This window comes from Primulina eburnea, chromosome 13 (assembly GCF_022965805.1).
Source record: "Primulina eburnea isolate SZY01 chromosome 13, ASM2296580v1, whole genome shotgun sequence".
Taxonomy (NCBI): domain Eukaryota; kingdom Viridiplantae; phylum Streptophyta; class Magnoliopsida; order Lamiales; family Gesneriaceae; genus Primulina; species Primulina eburnea.
In genome coordinates this window covers 1,027,879-1,045,773 of record NC_133113.1, presented here as the reverse complement: position 1 = coordinate 1,045,773, position 17,895 = coordinate 1,027,879, and the positions used below count along the sequence as shown (strand labels likewise).

The 17,895-nt window shown below is 31.3% G+C and overlaps 2 protein-coding genes and 1 long non-coding RNA gene across 5 annotated transcripts; 2 read left to right on the top strand and 1 right to left on the bottom strand.

The window, feature by feature from the left end:
• The first annotated feature begins 4,970 nt into the window (after positions 1–4,970).
• LOC140809934 (uncharacterized) lies at positions 4,971–5,830 on the top strand. The gene is made up of 2 exons (XR_012113201.1): positions 4,971–5,103; positions 5,554–5,830. It is a non-coding gene; the product is annotated as an uncharacterized lncRNA (long non-coding RNA).
• Positions 5,831–7,179: 1,349 nt separating this feature from the next.
• LOC140810637 (uncharacterized) lies at positions 7,180–12,088 on the top strand. 3 transcript variants are annotated; one of them, XM_073168490.1, is made up of 8 exons: positions 7,180–7,248; positions 7,322–7,383; positions 9,635–9,829; positions 9,917–9,997; positions 10,328–10,448; positions 10,558–10,842; positions 11,205–11,270; positions 11,771–12,088. In XM_073168490.1, the coding sequence occupies exons 3-8, from the start codon at positions 9,639–9,641 to the stop codon at positions 11,867–11,869; spliced, it is 843 nt and encodes a 280-aa protein (XP_073024591.1). In that variant the 5' UTR covers positions 7,180–7,248; positions 7,322–7,383; positions 9,635–9,638; the 3' UTR covers positions 11,870–12,088. The 3 variants fall into 3 exon arrangements, with proteins under 3 accessions (XP_073024591.1, XP_073024590.1, XP_073024592.1); XM_073168489.1 differs by lacking the exons at positions 7,180–7,248; positions 7,322–7,383 and adding an exon at positions 9,405–9,522; XM_073168491.1 differs by lacking the exons at positions 7,180–7,248; positions 7,322–7,383 and adding an exon at positions 9,445–9,514.
• Positions 12,089–13,732: 1,644 nt separating this feature from the next.
• On the bottom strand, positions 13,733–16,965 carry LOC140809680 (ras-related protein Rab7-like). Its single transcript, XM_073167379.1, has 7 exons — positions 16,748–16,965; positions 16,173–16,199; positions 15,934–16,033; positions 15,398–15,544; positions 14,819–14,899; positions 14,385–14,530; positions 13,733–14,149 (listed from the first exon to the last, which is right to left on the bottom strand). Exons 1-7 carry the CDS (start codon positions 16,798–16,800, stop codon positions 14,083–14,085), a joined length of 621 nt encoding a protein of 206 aa, XP_073023480.1. The 5' UTR covers positions 16,801–16,965; the 3' UTR covers positions 13,733–14,082.
• Positions 16,966–17,895: the final 930 nt, after the last annotated feature.

The window sequence follows — 17,895 nt, the reverse complement described above, 5'->3', positions numbered from 1 at the left end:
AGTATTTCAAAAAAATCAATTAGTTGCGAACTTATTTTTTTTTAAATGCATACTCGAATATCCAGTTTTTAAATACACATTCTGAGTATTTCATTTACTAAATCAAGTATTTTAAAATTGAAATTAAGTATTTCACAAGTAAAACTAAGTATTTCAAAAAATTCAATTAGTTGCGAATTTGTTTTTTTTTTAAATGCATATTCGAATATCCAGTTTTTAATAAACATTCTGAGTATTTCATTTACTGAATCAAGTATTTTAAAATTGAAATTAAGTATTTTACAAGCAAAACTAAGTATTTCAAAAAATTCAATTAGTTGTGAATTTGTTTTTTTAATAAAAAAATATTTAAATTTAATATATATGTCATCCAAATGCATCGGGATTGATGAGTGGAAAGAGAATATGTCCAACAAAAATAAGTATTTATATATTTTTTATTAATTAAAAGGGTAAAAATGTCAAAATACATTAAACATGTAGTAAAAACTAAGGTGGTCTTTTGTCAGGTACTAAAATACAAAAAAATTCTGTTGGGTATTGAATCTTAAACAAATCATGCACAGATGTATTTTTCTCTAATTTACCCCCAAATTAATCATATATACCCCCCTTTTTTTTTTACAACAATCAAATATCCCAGAAAATATATATAATGGATATTATATTTATAATTTTTTATTCGAATCAATTTTTTTTTTTTTTTACGAAAGAAGAGATTTTATGTCTTGAGTAGGTCTCTTGTGAGACGGTCTCACGAATCTTTATTTGTGAGACAGTAACCCTACCGATATTCACGATAAAAAATAATATTTTAGCATAAAAAATAATATTTTTCATGGATGACTCAAATAAGAGATCTGTCTCACAAAATACGACTCATCCATGAGACTGTCTCACACAAGTTTTTACTCAACGTATTTGCCTCATCCATTATTTGGCTCGATATTGTTGTAAATCAATGAAAAAATAATTTTCTTAAAAAATCACTCTATTTTCAAGATAATAACTCAAAATAAAAGATTAAATTCATAAGCAATATTAAATTAAAAAATTGAAAAACCATACCTAGGCCACATTGAATCTGTCAAAAAATTATATAAAAAAGTTTGGGAAAAAATATGTTTGAGATATACTGCACTGCAGGCCAATATTCCTGACCACATTAAAAGATATAGTTTTTGCAAATTTAGTATTCGTTTGACTTTGCGTGTATGTGATGCCACCATAGATTGAGACACATATTTAATTAATACATTTTTATAGTGTTTGAAAAGGGTGTGACTCCCCCACCCCACCATTAAAAAAAGGGTGAAACTGTTCAGAAAAACATAGAACCTAATTTTATATGTCATGTTGGCTTCTCAGTCAACTTTCAAGTTTTCTCTATCAAGTAGAAAACGCATCATAGTTTTGATATTATGTTCATCTATTATATTCATCAATCACACTCACTTATAGGGATGACAATGAGTAGGGTATGAGTCGGATTTCATACATTCATCCCCATACCCATTTATTAAATTCATCCTCATACCCATCCGGTATTGAATTTCATCCGCATCCTCATACTCATCGGATTATCGGATACCCATACCCTACCCAAATACCCTATTATCATATACAATTGAATTTTTTCAAATTTAAATTGTTTCAATGAAGTTATGAATATTTAAAAAATTATTTAAATGAACAATATGAAAAATTATTAATGATAAAAATTTGCAAAATAAATTTTATAGAAAAAATAACAAAATATTAAAAATAGTTTATATTAGTTGAATAAAAGTACGCAATTCAACAAAAATAAAATATTTTTCAATTTTTGAAGTCAAACATGGAATAAACTTACCAATGGAGAAGATGAAAAATTGAATGAAAAATAAAAGAGCGGTAAAACCTTGAAACGTAAAAGTGAAAGCGAAAGGGAAGAGAGAAAAAAAAGTATCGATTTACTTGAGTTTGAGAAAATGAATATTTAATATAAATAAATATAATTATTATATATGTATGATTTACTTGGATTATAGAAAATTAATATTTAATATAAATAAATATAATTACTATATATATACATATATATATATATATATATTTATATTTAATTTAAACGAGTATTCGGGTCGGGTGTGGGTCGGATTACATCAAACCCGTCTCAATACCCAAACCCGAAAATCCCCATACCCGATTACCCGATTATTTAATCGGGTCTACAAATCCCTCCATACCCTCTTCTATTCGGGTCGGGTATCGGATCCTCCAACAGGTTCGGAGGAAATTGCCATCCCTACTCACTTATTGGATATATAATTTGTATATATTTTATTATATCTAGTAAATGAATGTCATCACAATAATGTGCACGGAAATGAGTAGGTGGATGGGCAATATATCAAAACCGATATATATTGAAAATTGTATTATCTTGAAATATTAGCGATTTGTTCTTATTGTTGTTTATTAAGTGAGTTAATAATAAAATAAAGAACACGAGAACACCGGGATTTTAATGTGGTTCGGTCAACTGACTAACATCTATGCGGCCACACAATGCTATCCAGTGAATCCAATAAATATAAAATGTTATGATCATATAAGAACTTATATAAATAAAAGACTCATTCTTTTCTAATGATGCCTCTTGGACGAACACATTCGGTAGACTTCACTTGACGAACACTACTCGTCTTCAATATCCGCCAACTCGAACTCCTTTCGAAACCGCTGATTGTTATCTCCCGAGAATGCCACTTTCCTCTCACGATAAATGAATCACAAAGCTTTGAGTATGTGAAGCTCTCAAAATCATAATGATATAGTGGTACACCATCAGAACCTTGTTGCTGCAATGAACAATACGACGTTTTCTTCTCCAAAAGTCCGTATATCGCAATCAATACTTTAGCATCATAATATAAGCATTAGAAAGCTTCTATATGCACGAAATCTCGTCACCAAATTTAAACAAATATTGATTGCATATTGTCATTATTTAATCAAGAGTTTGAAAAATTATGAATTGAATACGAACCGTGTGATCTCGCTGAAATGGGTGAGTCGGGTAAGAAGCTCCAACGGCCAACTTATAGTACTTGGACCTGCTTTTTAATACCTTATACCCAATTATTTTATCAAGGTTATGTACAAAATTTTAGAATAAAATTTAAAATTAAATTTTGAAAGAAGATTAAAATGTTATGTTAATTCTCAGTCTCTCACTAAATGGCCGAAAGTGTATGCATGAAACACTTTTAGAAAGTGGAAAAGTTTCAAAATTATATGATGCACAAGGCTCTCATCATATTTTTGGAGTATGCTTCACGTTTGGTCAACCTACTTACCATGTAAGATCATTTATATATCAATAAACTATGTCGAGATTAGCAGATGAACTAGATCAAATTGTGTTATAAGTTATAACATGCTTGAGTTCGGATCGTTCTCACGGAGACTAGTATTTGATTACAAGGATGTTAACTAACCAATTCTCTTGTGTTATATGAAATTAATCAAAGTGGAGGATGTGTTTATTCTCTTAAATTATAAATTAAATAGATAAAGCCAGAATCTTATTAAATCCGACCAACATAGTTTGGTAATTTGTTTTAACGACAAAGATTTCGAGCTCCAACTTCACTATCATTCTATTTCTAGACCATTTTTTTGGCTAGCTATCAAAATTAGTATCCATGTATTTCCAACATTTTTCACCCCAATTATTTCTAGAAATGGTGAAAAATTCAATTCTCTTACATTTGATCCAATTTGACTCATTTTCAACCAATTAACTCTTAAACAAACAAAATAATTAGGCACTATTTGTCATTTTATTTTTTTGGCTGCAAATTGGTTGCATGCAATATTCAATTAGTAGATTTTTCATCAACTTGAAATTTGATATAATGTACATTTGCAAGTTGAGAAAAATCAAAGGACATTTTAATGTTTTTGCCTTGGTTGACTATTTGCTTCACATGTGGCCAAGATTAATGGCTAATAATTACAAGATTTTGGAAACTATTGGCCAATTTAGTTGATTATTTTAGTGATTAGGAAATTTTATTCATAAAATAATAATGGGTCCGACGTTTAATATATATTTATTACACGTGATTGATACATGAAAATATTATTACTTTTTTAGCTCAAAAAGATTATTATTACTTTAGATATAAAATTAAATGGAAGTCAAAGTAGCACAATCTCATCTAGAAAAAGGTGAAAAGGGCATATAATTTGTTCACTTTCGGAAAAAATCGAAATATGGTATCGAATGGAGGTTTTAATTAGTAATAATTTGCATTTAATAAATCCAATAAATACTTTTTAATTCTGAATCATTTGGTCAAAGTTTGAACGTAAATATCATCGATATCAAATTTGTATGAACACCGATAAAGTGTCACTCACATATTGAATGTGTAATTTTTCTATATTTAATCGCATTCAATATTTGAATAATATTTCATCAATGCTGATATAAATGAGCACGATACATATACAATTTATCAAAACTATATATACTTATTATATATGGTACAAACTTTTGTGCGACGATCTCACGAGTCATATTTTGTGAGACATGTATCTTATTTGAGTGATCCATGGAAAATTATTATTTTTTATGCTAAGAGTATTACTTTTTTATTGTGAATATCAATATGATGGACGCATCTCACAGATAAAGATTCATGACACCGTATCACATACAACACACTGATTATATATATATCATCACAAGAATTGTGCAATTAATGGTAATCAATCAACCAATCAATCAAATCCACCGTACCAAAACAATAGTCATGCATGCATATGTAATACATAGGTAGCACTAACCTTTTTGATTGCTCGATTTTGTCCATAGTAAAAAAGTGATGGCTCCCAATCTCATAACGTGGGGAGTTGACTATGAAAATAATTATTTCCTTGTTGAAAAATATATAGAAATTTGAATCAAATCTTTTTTTAGGTGTATGCCTAATCTCTATATAATATACTAAAGTCAGAGGCTATAAACTTTACGATAAAAAAAAAGTACACCAAGTTTTGAAGATGAGAACGAGAGATTTTTCAGTCTTCTTCCTCCTCTCGATTCTATTGGTATAATCTTACGCTTATATGTTTTATATATGCTTACCAAAATTCAGAATATTCGTAAGTATGTTTTCTTTCCTTCGAACAATTGCTCGATCGGCCTGTGTTTTTCTTTAAAAAATTACAGTGTTGTGATTTTTTTTATTAATTTCTAATTTATGATCATGGTGTGATCTTGTTTGTAAAAATTTAAATTTAAATCAGAAGGTTTTTTTCTGATTTATTTCTTAAAATTTTCAGGATTTCGTGTATATATATTATTTCCATGCTCGAGTAATTGTGAAAATTTTAGTGGATTTCAATTCTTTCATCTTCAAGTTTTCTGGGGTGGTCAAAAAATACATACACATCTATATTTTTTCTGCAATCAAATATTTATTGATTCCATATGAATCAATTTTTATTTAAAATATGATTAATTATTTTTTAATTATTCCTTGATGATTCATATTTCAGTTTGCTTATATTGCTAATGGAAGAAAAGATGGAGGAAACTATTGGAAGAGTAAGATGAATGGTGAGCCGATGCCTAAGGCAATCCAAGACCTCTTCAATCAGAACCCTTCCTCCGGAATGAAAACCGACCGGTTTGCTCGAAATTTCGAAGCCAAGCGAACTTTTATAGTATATCACAGTCAGGATCAGCTTCATCCTGAAGAACCATAGCCTACTATTGTGAATAGTTGAAATAATACCAAGTAGAAGCAAGAAGGGAGATGGATCCATGTGTTTTGTCGTTTCTGTTTAAATATGTTCGAGTTCGAGTTTAAGTTGATTTGTAATGAATTGTTGGAACGGATTTGAATTTGTGGAACTTCGTTTCGTGCGTGTTTAGATCGCATAAAGTTGTATGATCATGGATTCTTGGAAGTGTTTTGTGCAATATACGTCGTAATATGCGTCTTTAAAATTTTGTATCTGAGTAGATGTATGTATTTTTTTGGGGTAACAAATGTGACTTGTAAATAGGAAAAAAGATAGTCGATGCAAGAGTTGAACTCTCGAACAATATACGAAAGTATACAAATTACAGATTATTTCCTGGAAACCCGAGTCCCTTCACTCCGAGCTTTTCCTGCGGGTTTGATGATCTGTTCCGAGTTCGTCCCCCGACCCACAGCGGCGGGTTCGGGTTTTCTCGATGAAAAGTGGATAATGGCAAAAAGTAATGTAAATTAGTGGTGTAAATACTTGAAATTAATTGGGCAGACATTTTGGCTTTATTATATTACTCAATAGACATAGGAGATTGAAGAAATATTTAAATTTAAATTTTGAAAGAAGATAATTGTTTCGCAAGTTCTCAGTCTCCCACTAAATGACCGAAATTGTATGCATGGAACATTTCTAGAAAGTGGAAAAGTTTCAAAATTATATGTTGCATAAGGCTCTCATTATCTTTTTGGAGTGTGCTTCACGTTTGACCAACATACTTATCATATAAGATCAATTATATATCAACAAACTATGTCGAGGTTAGCAGGCGAACTAGATCAAATTGTGTTATAACATGCTTGAGTGCGGTTCATTATCACGTAGACTAGTTTTTTATTAGAAGGATGTTAACTAATCAATGCTCTTGTGTTATATGAAATTAATCAAAGTGGAGGATGTGTTTATTCTCTTAAATTATAAATTCAATAGATAAAGTCACAATCTTATTAAAAATCGCTTATTAGTATATGAAAAATCAACTCCAATGAAATGACTAAGATACACAACGATACTGAACTTTCACTCTGAGTAATTATGTGGCATCAAGTTTTATATAAAACGATGCTAAATTGTTCTTTGACGACTAGCCGACGGTTTGGTATTTGGAAAATTGCTGCGCAAAATCATAGCTAATTAAGCCAAACTGTTCGCTAATAAAGAAACCGTCGCCAATTATAAAATTAGCGACGCATTTAAAACCGTCGCTATCAGCGACGTTTTAAAGCATCGCCGATACAGATCGGCGACGTTTGTAAACCGTCGCAAAATGGCAACGGTTTAAATAAAACCGTCGCCAATAGCAACCGTTTTCTAATAAACCGTCGCTATTAGCGACGGTTCTCATTTTTCTACAAATATGCCCCTGCTCGGTCCATTTTTTCCGCACCACTTCCCTTCTGCGATAAAATTTTCTCTTCGGTCCATTTTCGAGTTGGGGTAAGTTTTTTGGATTCAATTCGTTGTAAATTTCTTAGTGTTGATTAAGAGCATGAATTTTGTTAGCTTGTAGGTCGTCTTCCAGCTGATTTTTTTGCGCGTGCACAGTGCTCCGACGTCTTTTACGATCATATTGTAAGTTTGTTGTAGATTTATATGTAGTTTAATTTGTTTTTATGGCATGTTATTTAGAAATTAAATAATATAATTGCATGTTTAATTTGTTATTAAAATATTATATAATTTAATTTATATAAATGGTCAACATTGAAATTATTAAATCTGTCCACTTATGTGGTTGAATTTAATTTATATAAATTGTCAACATTAAAATTATTACATATATTAATTTTTTTAATCAATAAGGAAATGATATATATTAAATAGAATACATCTTATTTATTTTCTTGTAGGATAAATTGAATAACGATAGAAATTGAATGTAACGGCGGTTGGAGAATGAATTTCTAACGAATGAATATTGTGTTGGTATAGAGTTGTTTGTAATATTTGCACTTAGTCATCCTGAGTGTTTATTAAATAGAAATATATGTTGTCTTTGCAATCGAAAAAAATGTCAGAACAAAATATATTTTGGTGAAAATACCGTTAAGATATATCTCGATCGTTATGGATTTGTACCGAATTACTACAATTGTTTTTTTGATTGAGAGGAATACATTCATCCGTTCTATTCTAATCTTAATATGGAAGCTCATTCGTCATCTTCGTATCGTATTGCACCACGAATTGCTCAAACTACATTTCCGGATTTTTTTGATACTATTGAAGAAAATATTAACTTTGAAGAAAATCTTGAAAATGATAATGAGAATTTTGGTGAAGAAAATCCTACAATAAATAATGTTCCCGAAGATCCTGAAAGTCCAAACAGTTATATTAAATCATTGTATGAATGTATTAAATCAGTCGACTAAGAAATTTGGGATGAAAATCTACACGATCATTCTATGTTGTCTGTGCTCGCTCGGTTACTGAAGATGAAACATGAACACAACATGTCCGAGCGCAATTACAATGACATGTGTCAACTCATGTCAGAGTTATGTCCGTCTGATAACTACGTCCCCGAGAGTTTTTGCGCGACCAAAAAAATTATCAAAGATCTAGGGCTTCCGGTTGAGAAGATTGATGCATGTAAGAATAATTGTATGATATACTGGGGTGTTGACGATGTTTTGGTAGAGTGTAAGATATGTGAACATCCTCGGTACAAACGTAGTAGAAATCGATCTCAAAATCCTGAGAAGAAGAGAATTCCATACAAGTTGATATATTATTTTCCGATCACTCCACGTTTGCTTAGGTTGTATGCTTTGAAAGCTACAACGTCACATATGCATTGGCATAATGACCACCATTTTGACGGTGACATTATGATAACCCTTCTGATTGTGCAGCGTTGCGTCATTTTGACGTTTTGTATCATCTTTGATTGAATACCTCTAGACTTTAAAATCTACAAAAGTGATTAAAGTCAATAAATCTCATACATTGAATACACCCCTAAGACTATTAACAGATGAATTCCAACCATTTGGACAAAGTGGCTAGCAGTATTCGTCATGGCCTATCATTGTTATTCCATACAATTTACCACCTTAGATGTGTATGAAAGACGAATACATATTCTTGTCTGTGATTAGACCTGGACCGAGTAACCCAAAAGACAAACTGGACGTATTCCTTCCGTCGTTAATTGCCGAGCTTCAATCCTTGTGGTGATCTTGTTCAAGTGGGAGTACGAACTTTATAAGACATAACTTGGATGTCATCCATATTGAGAAAAATATCTTCGACAATGTCTTTTATACGACTTAAACACAAAATGAAGTCCCATAAATTCAAATGCATTCAAACAATTCATATATTCATTACAAATCAACTTGAATTCAAACTCGAACATATTTAAACAGAAACGATATATAAAACACATGGATCCATCTCCTTTCTTGCTTAAGCTCGATCGGCCTGTGTTTTTCTTTAAAAAATTACAATTGGTTCATACCTAAAAGTGGATTGTGATTTTTTTTTTTGTTTTATAATTTATTTAAACAACTAATTGAAACAATAATACTATTGATTTAAAATTCAATTTTTATTATTTATTGAATAAATATATTACTCAATTTAAAATTTAATATATCATACTAAAAAAATTTCATAAACCCCTGTTTCAAAAAAAATCATAAACCCTAGCTCGGCTGCACAATTCACCCGTCCTCGCCTCGCTGCTGTCGATTCGGTTTTCAAGTAATTTTATATTCTTCTGAAATTGCTGTTATTGATGTAGATGAATTTAGATCTTCGTTTTCAAGATTTGGTTTCTTACCTTATAATTGAAATGTTTTTTTGGTTGAATTAGATAAATGAGGGTGAAAAAGCAGAAGCGGCATCGAAGAGCTGTGAGATTCTACACGGCTTGCTATGGATTCCGAGAGCCGTTCAAAATCCTATGTGATGGGACCTTTGTGCACCATGTTCTGTCGAATGGAATCACTCCCGCTGATACTGCATTGGCCAATATTCTTGGCGTTGCTGTCAAAATCTTCACTACCAGGTTTGATGATTTTCGATTTATTCTGAACTTTTTGGGTAAATCATAGTTAATTGATTGTTAATTGGGTTAGGAAATATTTGGCGACAGATGTGTTATTGCAGAGTTGAGAAGCCTTGGTGAATCGTTTTCTGATTCTCTTAATGCTGCCCGAAACCTGATAACTGCAAGGTTAGTCATTTTGATTTTTATGTATTATTGGGCATGTTCGCTTCATCATTGTATTTGATGTTTGCTTCATTCTAGACTCTGAAAATGGTTTGTGGTTTGGATAAATTTTTTATTTTGGTGGTGGAACTATGCTGCTATATGCTTTAGTCTGCGCCGAATGTCTCTATAGGAGATAGAGTTTCGAAATTTGAGGATCAATGTAAACAAGATTGAACAACCTGCTTTGATCATGCTGTGATTTTTCATTGCAATACTCTCGCTCATGTTGTTAGTTAGGTTGGCCTATGGATATTCAAATGTGAGTTTAACTTTCAATAAGCGGATTTCTAGATGTGACCATGAGAAGAGAAAAACTGCTGCAGCGTGCATGACGGAAATTATTGGTGAAAACAACTCCGAGCACTTTTTTGTTGCAACACAGGATGCTGAGCTGAGGAAGAAGTTCCAAGAGGTTCCTGCTTTTTTTATGTGCAAAATCAAATTTTCATGCTGTTTGTATGTTGAGTAGCAAAAACCACATTTTTGTTAGACATTCAACTTTTTAAGGCTGCCATTTGCAGATACCAGGAGTGCCAATCGTATATGCCCTTCGAAATGCTCTGTTTCTCGAACGTCCATCAGCAGTTCAGCATGAGTTTGCCAAGACTGCTGAAGAAGGGCGCTCACATATGACTGAGTTGGAATACAAGATGTTAGGAAAGAAAAACAGAGCAGACAGTGAAGAAGCGTGCAACACTTTGGATGTGAATGGCGATAACGAAAATCATCAGGATCCCAACAAAAATGATAAACCAAGTAGGATAGTGCTGAATGATAAAGCTCAGTTCAAGCGAAAGAGAGCAAAGGTTAACATCAATTTCATGTCATCTTTTTTCTTTTCGCCATTCCTGTGGAATCCCTTCACGTAGCTTTTACTTTCTCAATTGTTTTCAATATTTAAATATATTGTGGAGAAATCACTTCTTTCGATGTGATTGTAGCCCAATGTCCAAATAGTTTGCTCTCACATGGGAAGTCACAAGATTTTCTCTTATTTCATAATTTTGCGGACATTTGGTTGCTGAAGATGTGACATTCATTGTATGAAAGTTAATATTGCTTCTGTCCACCATCTTGAAACACAAATTATAGCAGAATTACGCAACACAGTCTTGTTCAATCAGGATTTTTTTTAATGTTACCAAGGATATGCTTGTTTTGATTGCAGGGTCCAAACCCACTGTCATGCAAGAAGAAAAAGACAAAGATGAATGAAAATTCTGCGGCAGGAAAGGTGTGGATTTTTGTAGTATTTCCAATAATTTTATTCCATCCATGCTTATCATATACCTTTATGGAAAGTGTGTTCAGCCATGATTAATGATAAATTAATATATAATTGGTGTATAGATACTGACATGAACTCAGATTATTTTAAGTTTAATTCCGGTGAACCTTGAAATTACCAGAATTTTATTTTTCTATGCGTAAAGAATAGATTTTGGAGCCTGAAAAACATGTTCCAGTGCCCTAAAACAAATAGTTAGTGGTTTTGATCGACGTAAGAACTTCTCTGAGGCTCCATACCTGAATGATTTAAATGGATTAAATCAAATAAATATAATTAAATTTGAGAGTAAAATAGCAATTTAGCTTAAAATTACTGGTTGTAGTCTCTATCCATCTTTTGATATCCTCATGTAACTGAGCCTTTTTTTGGAGTGTACTAAGCGGTTATAATTTGTGGTGTTTCCTTTGTAGTATCTGTTGCTGAGACTCCAATTTTGATTGCAGGAAAGCAAAACGGTAGATAACAGTGTAAGAAACAGGAGCAGAAAACGTAAAAGATCAAAGAAAAATCAATCTGTTAGTGAATCATCTGGTGGTATTTGATGTGGTTCGAGTTCTTAAGTTTTTACAGCAGAGCCATGTTGGATGGGACAGAAACATGGAATGTTCTGTTTTCTTTTTGTTAATTGATTAGTTTATGCAATGAATTTGTTTTTCGTCTGGTCTGTAAGATGCAAGAGCTTGAGGTTACTCGCAATTTTTTAAAAACAATTTAATATAATAAAAAGTGAATGAAATACACGAACCTAGTGCTTACTGCGAGTACTGTGTTTTTTTTTTCCACTAAAGGTGTCACATAATATTCTAAAAGGGGGTGTATTGGTTATAGACTTTTAATGACTTTTATGGAGTTTAAAAGTCTAGAGGTATTCAAACTAGACTTTTATATACTCCATAAAAGTTTAGTGGTATTCAATGTAAACTTTTGTGGAATTTTAAAAAGTCATGTGGTATTCAAACTTGACTTTTAAAAACTCTACAAAAGTCTATAGGAATTCAAAATGTCAATAGATTTTTAATGACTCTATGAATTCTATTAAGTACAAGAATTATAGCTTAAGGTACAACAATAAAATGTCAACAAAAGTCTTTGATTCAACCTAAAGATTTGGATGTACATTTAATTGATAAATCTCCCAAATTCAATACAAACTTTCATTCTTTTATCATCTATTTATTTTTCCTTTTATTTGTACTTTTTAAAAACATAATTAAAATTTAATTTTTTTATTAATTATTATATAGCATTTTATTTTTAATTATTTTCTTTAATTTTAGTTAATCTATATCTTAGATTATTGTATAAGCAAATTCATATCGATATATCAAAATTTTGGTATATTGAACAAAAAAACCTTACATTTTAAAAAAAATTATAATTTATTGTTTTAAAATATTATATATTTTAAAATTTTTGAATATTTTTCGGTATTTCGGTATATATCAAAATTTTCAAATTGGATATCGTTACCGTACCGAAAAATTCGATATTGTTATCGTACCGTATCGAAATCTTCGGTATACTTAAAATTCGGTAAATTCGATATTTTTTTTTGTTACGGTAATCTCGGTATACCGAACATTCGGTATTTTTTCCCACCCCTAACAGGGCTTATATTGGCATATGCTATATTACACAATTTTCTTTGAAAGAAGTGTCAATTTGATGAATTTCAAATTGAATTAGATAATGAAACTCAATTGTCTTCATCAACACAAGTTTATGAAGATGACGACTTTGATCAGTTATTTAATACTCAAAAACAACAACGAACAAATACTAATGCATGGAGGGATATCATAGCCAATGGAATGTAGAACGATGTTGATCAAATTGTCAGTAATGATTAGATTTTTTTTATAAAAGACTACTCATTATTTTGAGTGTTCTTTTAATAAAATTTTATTATGAACTTATAAAAATATTATTCATTAATATGTTGAATTTACATAAAAAATTGAAATTTTTTGATTTCAATAAATTGGACAGTTCATTTGTCGTTTTTCACAAATTAAATTGATTTAACTTTTAAATAAGTAAAATTCATTTACATTCATAAATAAAAATAATAATTTAAAATTGAAGAAGTTATTTATGTCTAATAATTATTTTAAAAAAATTAATTAAAAATAAATCACAATTATAAACTACAAAATTCACATAATTCTATGAAAAAGTTTACAAAAATTTACAAAAATCTTGAAAAAAATTCTATAAGAGTCTATGAAATTTGTTTTACAATTCTATGAGATTCCATAAAAGTCGATAAAAATCCTTCAACTCCACAAAAGTCCATCATTTTAAAAAAAATCATCAAAAGTCTTTGAAAGTATAGAATAAATACTCCCCTAGAAGAGATGTTCATTCAAGAAGGCTCAATTGGCTATGTAGAGAGAATACAAATGTAACCCAAATGAAAAAAGATTTTATTCAAACAAAACTCAAAAACGAACACAAGAGAACAAAATAAACAGCTATATATCATCAGAATTTGGTCGGTTTATATTGCAATGCAAAAAAAAGGGGAAGAGCAACTTGAAAAAATGGTGTTGAGAAACAATAATTTTACACAATCTTTGCAGAGAGCCCTATCCGGTTCTTGCCAAATTGAAAATAGAACATAGATAGATATTGGACAAGATAAACACTTGAGACCAGTTCCCTCCACAACGAAACATTGTCACTACGGAAAGACACAAGAATCACCAATTCATCTTTGAAGTTCTGGAAACTTTTTTCAATAATATAAATCCATTCAACACTCGCATCCGCTCGACCTTTGCTGACTGTTGCTTCCAACGTCTATTGTGTCCGGCAAATATCTTCACCAGCATGAACAAATTTTCAAAAGATTAATACAATCAAGAGAAAGAAGCTAACGTGCGTGAGTGTCAAACTTAAAGGATCATTATGTGCACCACATGGTTCAAGTACTTTTCTGGAACAACAGATGAATGACTACGTGCAAGAACATTAACTAATACACATAACTCCCTCTCGGTGAACGGTCATGTTTGAAAAAATAACCAGATTTCACATGAAATTTAATGCACTTACATTTCTTCTTCTTCTCCAGTCTTCAGAGCATTCTTTGCAATAACCTGAAAAGCTTCTTCAATATTGGTGCCTTCCTTGGCAGAAGTCTCAAAGTAGGGAATATTCCCTTTCGAGGCACACCAAGCCCGAGCTTTTTTCTCAGATACCTGTGGGGATTCAAATAAGACAGCACAAACATTTTCAATCCAAAATAAACGTTTACAGCTTCAACAATAAAATAGTGATAAGCATCAGTATAGTACAACTATATTGGTTTATCAGGCTTGCTACCTCTCATCTCCAACCCTACCCATCACCCCACAAATGCAAACTCCCAGTCATCCTCAAAAGAATAAAACGAATAAGATAGATGCACATATATAAACATGAAAGAGCAAGAATTCTTGTAAAACAATACAGTTAATTTAAGGAGAGAGAGAGAGAGAGATGAATACCACTCTACTATTTCCTCCATCCACATCGATCTTGTTACCGATCACAACAAATGGAAAATTTTCTGGGTCTGACGGACTTGCCTGTAGACATTTTCCAGTTTTGTTAGTATTTTCCATCTCTTCAGTTAAGTGAACGAGAACAGAAATATCATCAGGATGAAGAATCTTTCTTTATCAAATGCATCATAGCTACTATTAACCAAATGAATTGCATACAAAATCGATTAAAAATAATAATAAAAGCACTTGAAAAATACAAACTACTATTTTGCTAAAACAGCAAATACCCCAGCCGGAGGATGACAATGCTAAGAATTAAACTTATTACTTCATATTTCACATCTGCAAGGGTTGGGCCCATGGAGGACCTGAGCTCTTACAATTCATGGAAAAGGGGGACTTGGCAGATTTATTTAAATTATATATACATTAGAAGGAAATATAATATACTGGATAAATCATATCAAAAGTCTGAAGTGTGAGAAATAAATAGGTAAATTGAAAGGCACTGCGAGACGGTTGTGCTTAATTCAGTTTGATGGAAGAAGATAACTAAGAAAAGAAACCTGAAATAGATACCTGAATTAGGAATTCTTCTCTCCAGTTGTTAAGATTATCAAATGATTTCATCACATTGACATCGTAGACAAGCACACAGCAATCAGCACCGCGGTAAAAAGCAACCCCAAGACTTTGAAACCTCTCTTGGCCAGCTGTATCCCATATCTACTAGAACAAAAATCAATCTTAAGGCATAAAAACTCAACATAACATCCAAGGTCGAGAGACACTACTAAAAATAACAAGGGTCGATGAAAAGACAAAATATCACATAAATTTCATTTTTCCATTGCGTTTTCAAAGGCACCTAATGAGTATCACTGTAAACAGTAATATGTCAGCATTCTACTTTCTGATAATACAATGAACCAGACATATTACTTGATATCCTATATCAAGTATTAAAAAAAGTGTGTCCTTGGATATGACTTATCTGACCCAGGAAAAGTTTGAGATGAGGAGGGTTTTTTTTATGTAAACATGAGTTTTTTTGGCCAATGAACCCTGCATTTTCTCTCATAAACCGTGAAAAAACAAATCTATCCCGGACATACCTGCAAAGTGAAGAGTCTATCCTCAAATTGCACTTCCTTAGTCAAGAAATCGGCCCCAATTGTCGCCTTGTATTGGTTGCTGAATTTCTTGTTTACATATCTTTAATCAACAGATGATGGAAACATTATACAAATAACTAAACAAGAATCTTTTCTCATAGTAGTAAATTATGTACAGAAAAAATTCTCAGATATGCCTGAGTATTGTCTTAATGAACATGAACAACTATCAAGGATACTGATTCATCAATGAGGTCTTTCCCACCCTGAAAATCGCAGAAAGAGAACAGTTACCATAAGTATCAACACATACAAATAGGGTGATACAAATCTTACAACCTACACTCAAATCAATCTAAAGTGATGGCATAGAAATCATTTGGACATTATATTTCAGTGACATAACAACAAAGATTAAAACTTAAAATGTTGTCATTTCTTTGGCTCCACCCTCCATTTCAATGTTCAAAATGATTTGTGGTGCAACTCTTGATAACCAAAATTTTTTCCATCACATTTTCTTTATTAAAATCTCAGGCCAAAACATGGAATTGAAGAAGAAAAACAGTAACATCAAATATATTAATTAAGTTACCTATGTCATCTACTCAACTACATTAGAAAAAACGAAATAAAATAAAATAGACCCTTATTCGAACGATAGAGTAAGAGAATGAAAGATACGAAGCCCCAAATCCCGCCGGCACCACAATCAAATGAAAAACATCGAAAATGAACCCCTAACAACAACAAATCAACAATTTCCTCAAAGAATCGAGCCAAATTAAGCGCAACAGCAAAAAAAACGCCTTACCCGCTGTCACCGAGGATGATGACCTTGAGGAGCGCTCTTCTGCGAGACGGCATCGTTTGAACCGATCTGTATCGCAACAGCGAACGGGCTTTGTTCTCTGAGGTGTGATTGTCGAGAGAGAGATTCAATTTAGGGATTTGGTTGGACGATTGTTTTTTTGTCCCCTAAATTCTCCTCTCTATGGAAAACACCACAGTCGACAACCAACTTTTCCTATTAACCACAACTATATATACACGCATTACACAGAGAGTTCCAAATTCTAGAATTGTGTAGGTATATTCTGAGACGGTCTCTGAGACGGTCATGAAATGACTCAAATAAGATATTTGAATCATAAAATATAATCCGTGATATCGTCTAACGCAAATTTTTGTTTTTTTTTGCATTTAAAGAACTTTATCTAGATCAATGCAATTATGTTTTTAGTTCACAAACAATTTGGCATCCGTTGGTGAGAAACGACGAGGTACTAGGTGATCAATAAATGTTTGGATCAAGTTTTACAATCGATCGGAATTATAAATCATTATACTACATAATGATATATCATTCATATATATATTACATAATCTCATCTCACGAACTAAACGATGAATTAAACATTGTTTGGTGCGAAAAATGAGATATTAACTCATTACATATATTCGTTTTATTTAACTTTTCCCTCAACTTTTACAGAAAAAATTAAATTTGTTATAAATGATTATATTATTTATAAACATTAATATATCATTTAGATATCATACTTCATTTGTCATCATATCTAAGGAGCCAAACGTTAAGTTAATGTATTCTTTAGTTTTTATACATCAAACCTTAAAACTTTTGTAATACATATGATATTTGTACAACTTCTAATCCTAAATTAGTCATAATCAAGGTATGTATCTCTAGTAGTGGCTCTAATGTTGATAACTTTGAATCTCTAGTAATGGTTCTAACTTTAATAACATAAAACCTTTGGAATAAATTAATACGGAGAATATACGATCTCACAAATGTATATATGTGATATGGGTCTAACCGATCCATATTTGTAATAAAAAGTAATACTTTCAATATAAAAAATAACATTTTGTCATAAATCGGGTCGAACCGAAAATCAATCTTACAAAATTGAACTATGAAATCATCATGATTAAAAT

Excerpts from the sequence above, each read along its gene's own strand:
- LOC140810637 (XM_073168490.1), top strand. The coding sequence starts at position 9,639 with ATGAGGGTGAAAAAGCAGAAGCGGCATCGAAGAGCTGTGAGATTCTAC. Across the intron at positions 9,830-9,916 it reads GTCAAAATCTTCACTACCAG|ATGTGTTATTGCAGAGTTGA; the intron begins GTTTGATGATTT and ends ATTTGGCGACAG. Across the intron at positions 10,843-11,204 it reads TCAAGCGAAAGAGAGCAAAG|GGTCCAAACCCACTGTCATG; the intron begins GTTAACATCAAT and ends TTTTGATTGCAG.
- LOC140809680 (XM_073167379.1), bottom strand. The coding sequence starts at position 16,800 with ATGCCGTCTCGCAGAAGAGCGCTCCTCAAGGTCATCATCCTCGGTGAC. Across the intron at positions 14,900-15,397 it reads GAGAAGAATTCCTAATTCAG|GCAAGTCCGTCAGACCCAGA; the intron begins GTATCTATTTCA and ends AAATGTCTACAG. Across the intron at positions 14,150-14,384 it reads ACTGGAGAAGAAGAAGAAAT|ATATTTGCCGGACACAATAG; the intron begins GTAAGTGCATTA and ends ATGCTGGTGAAG.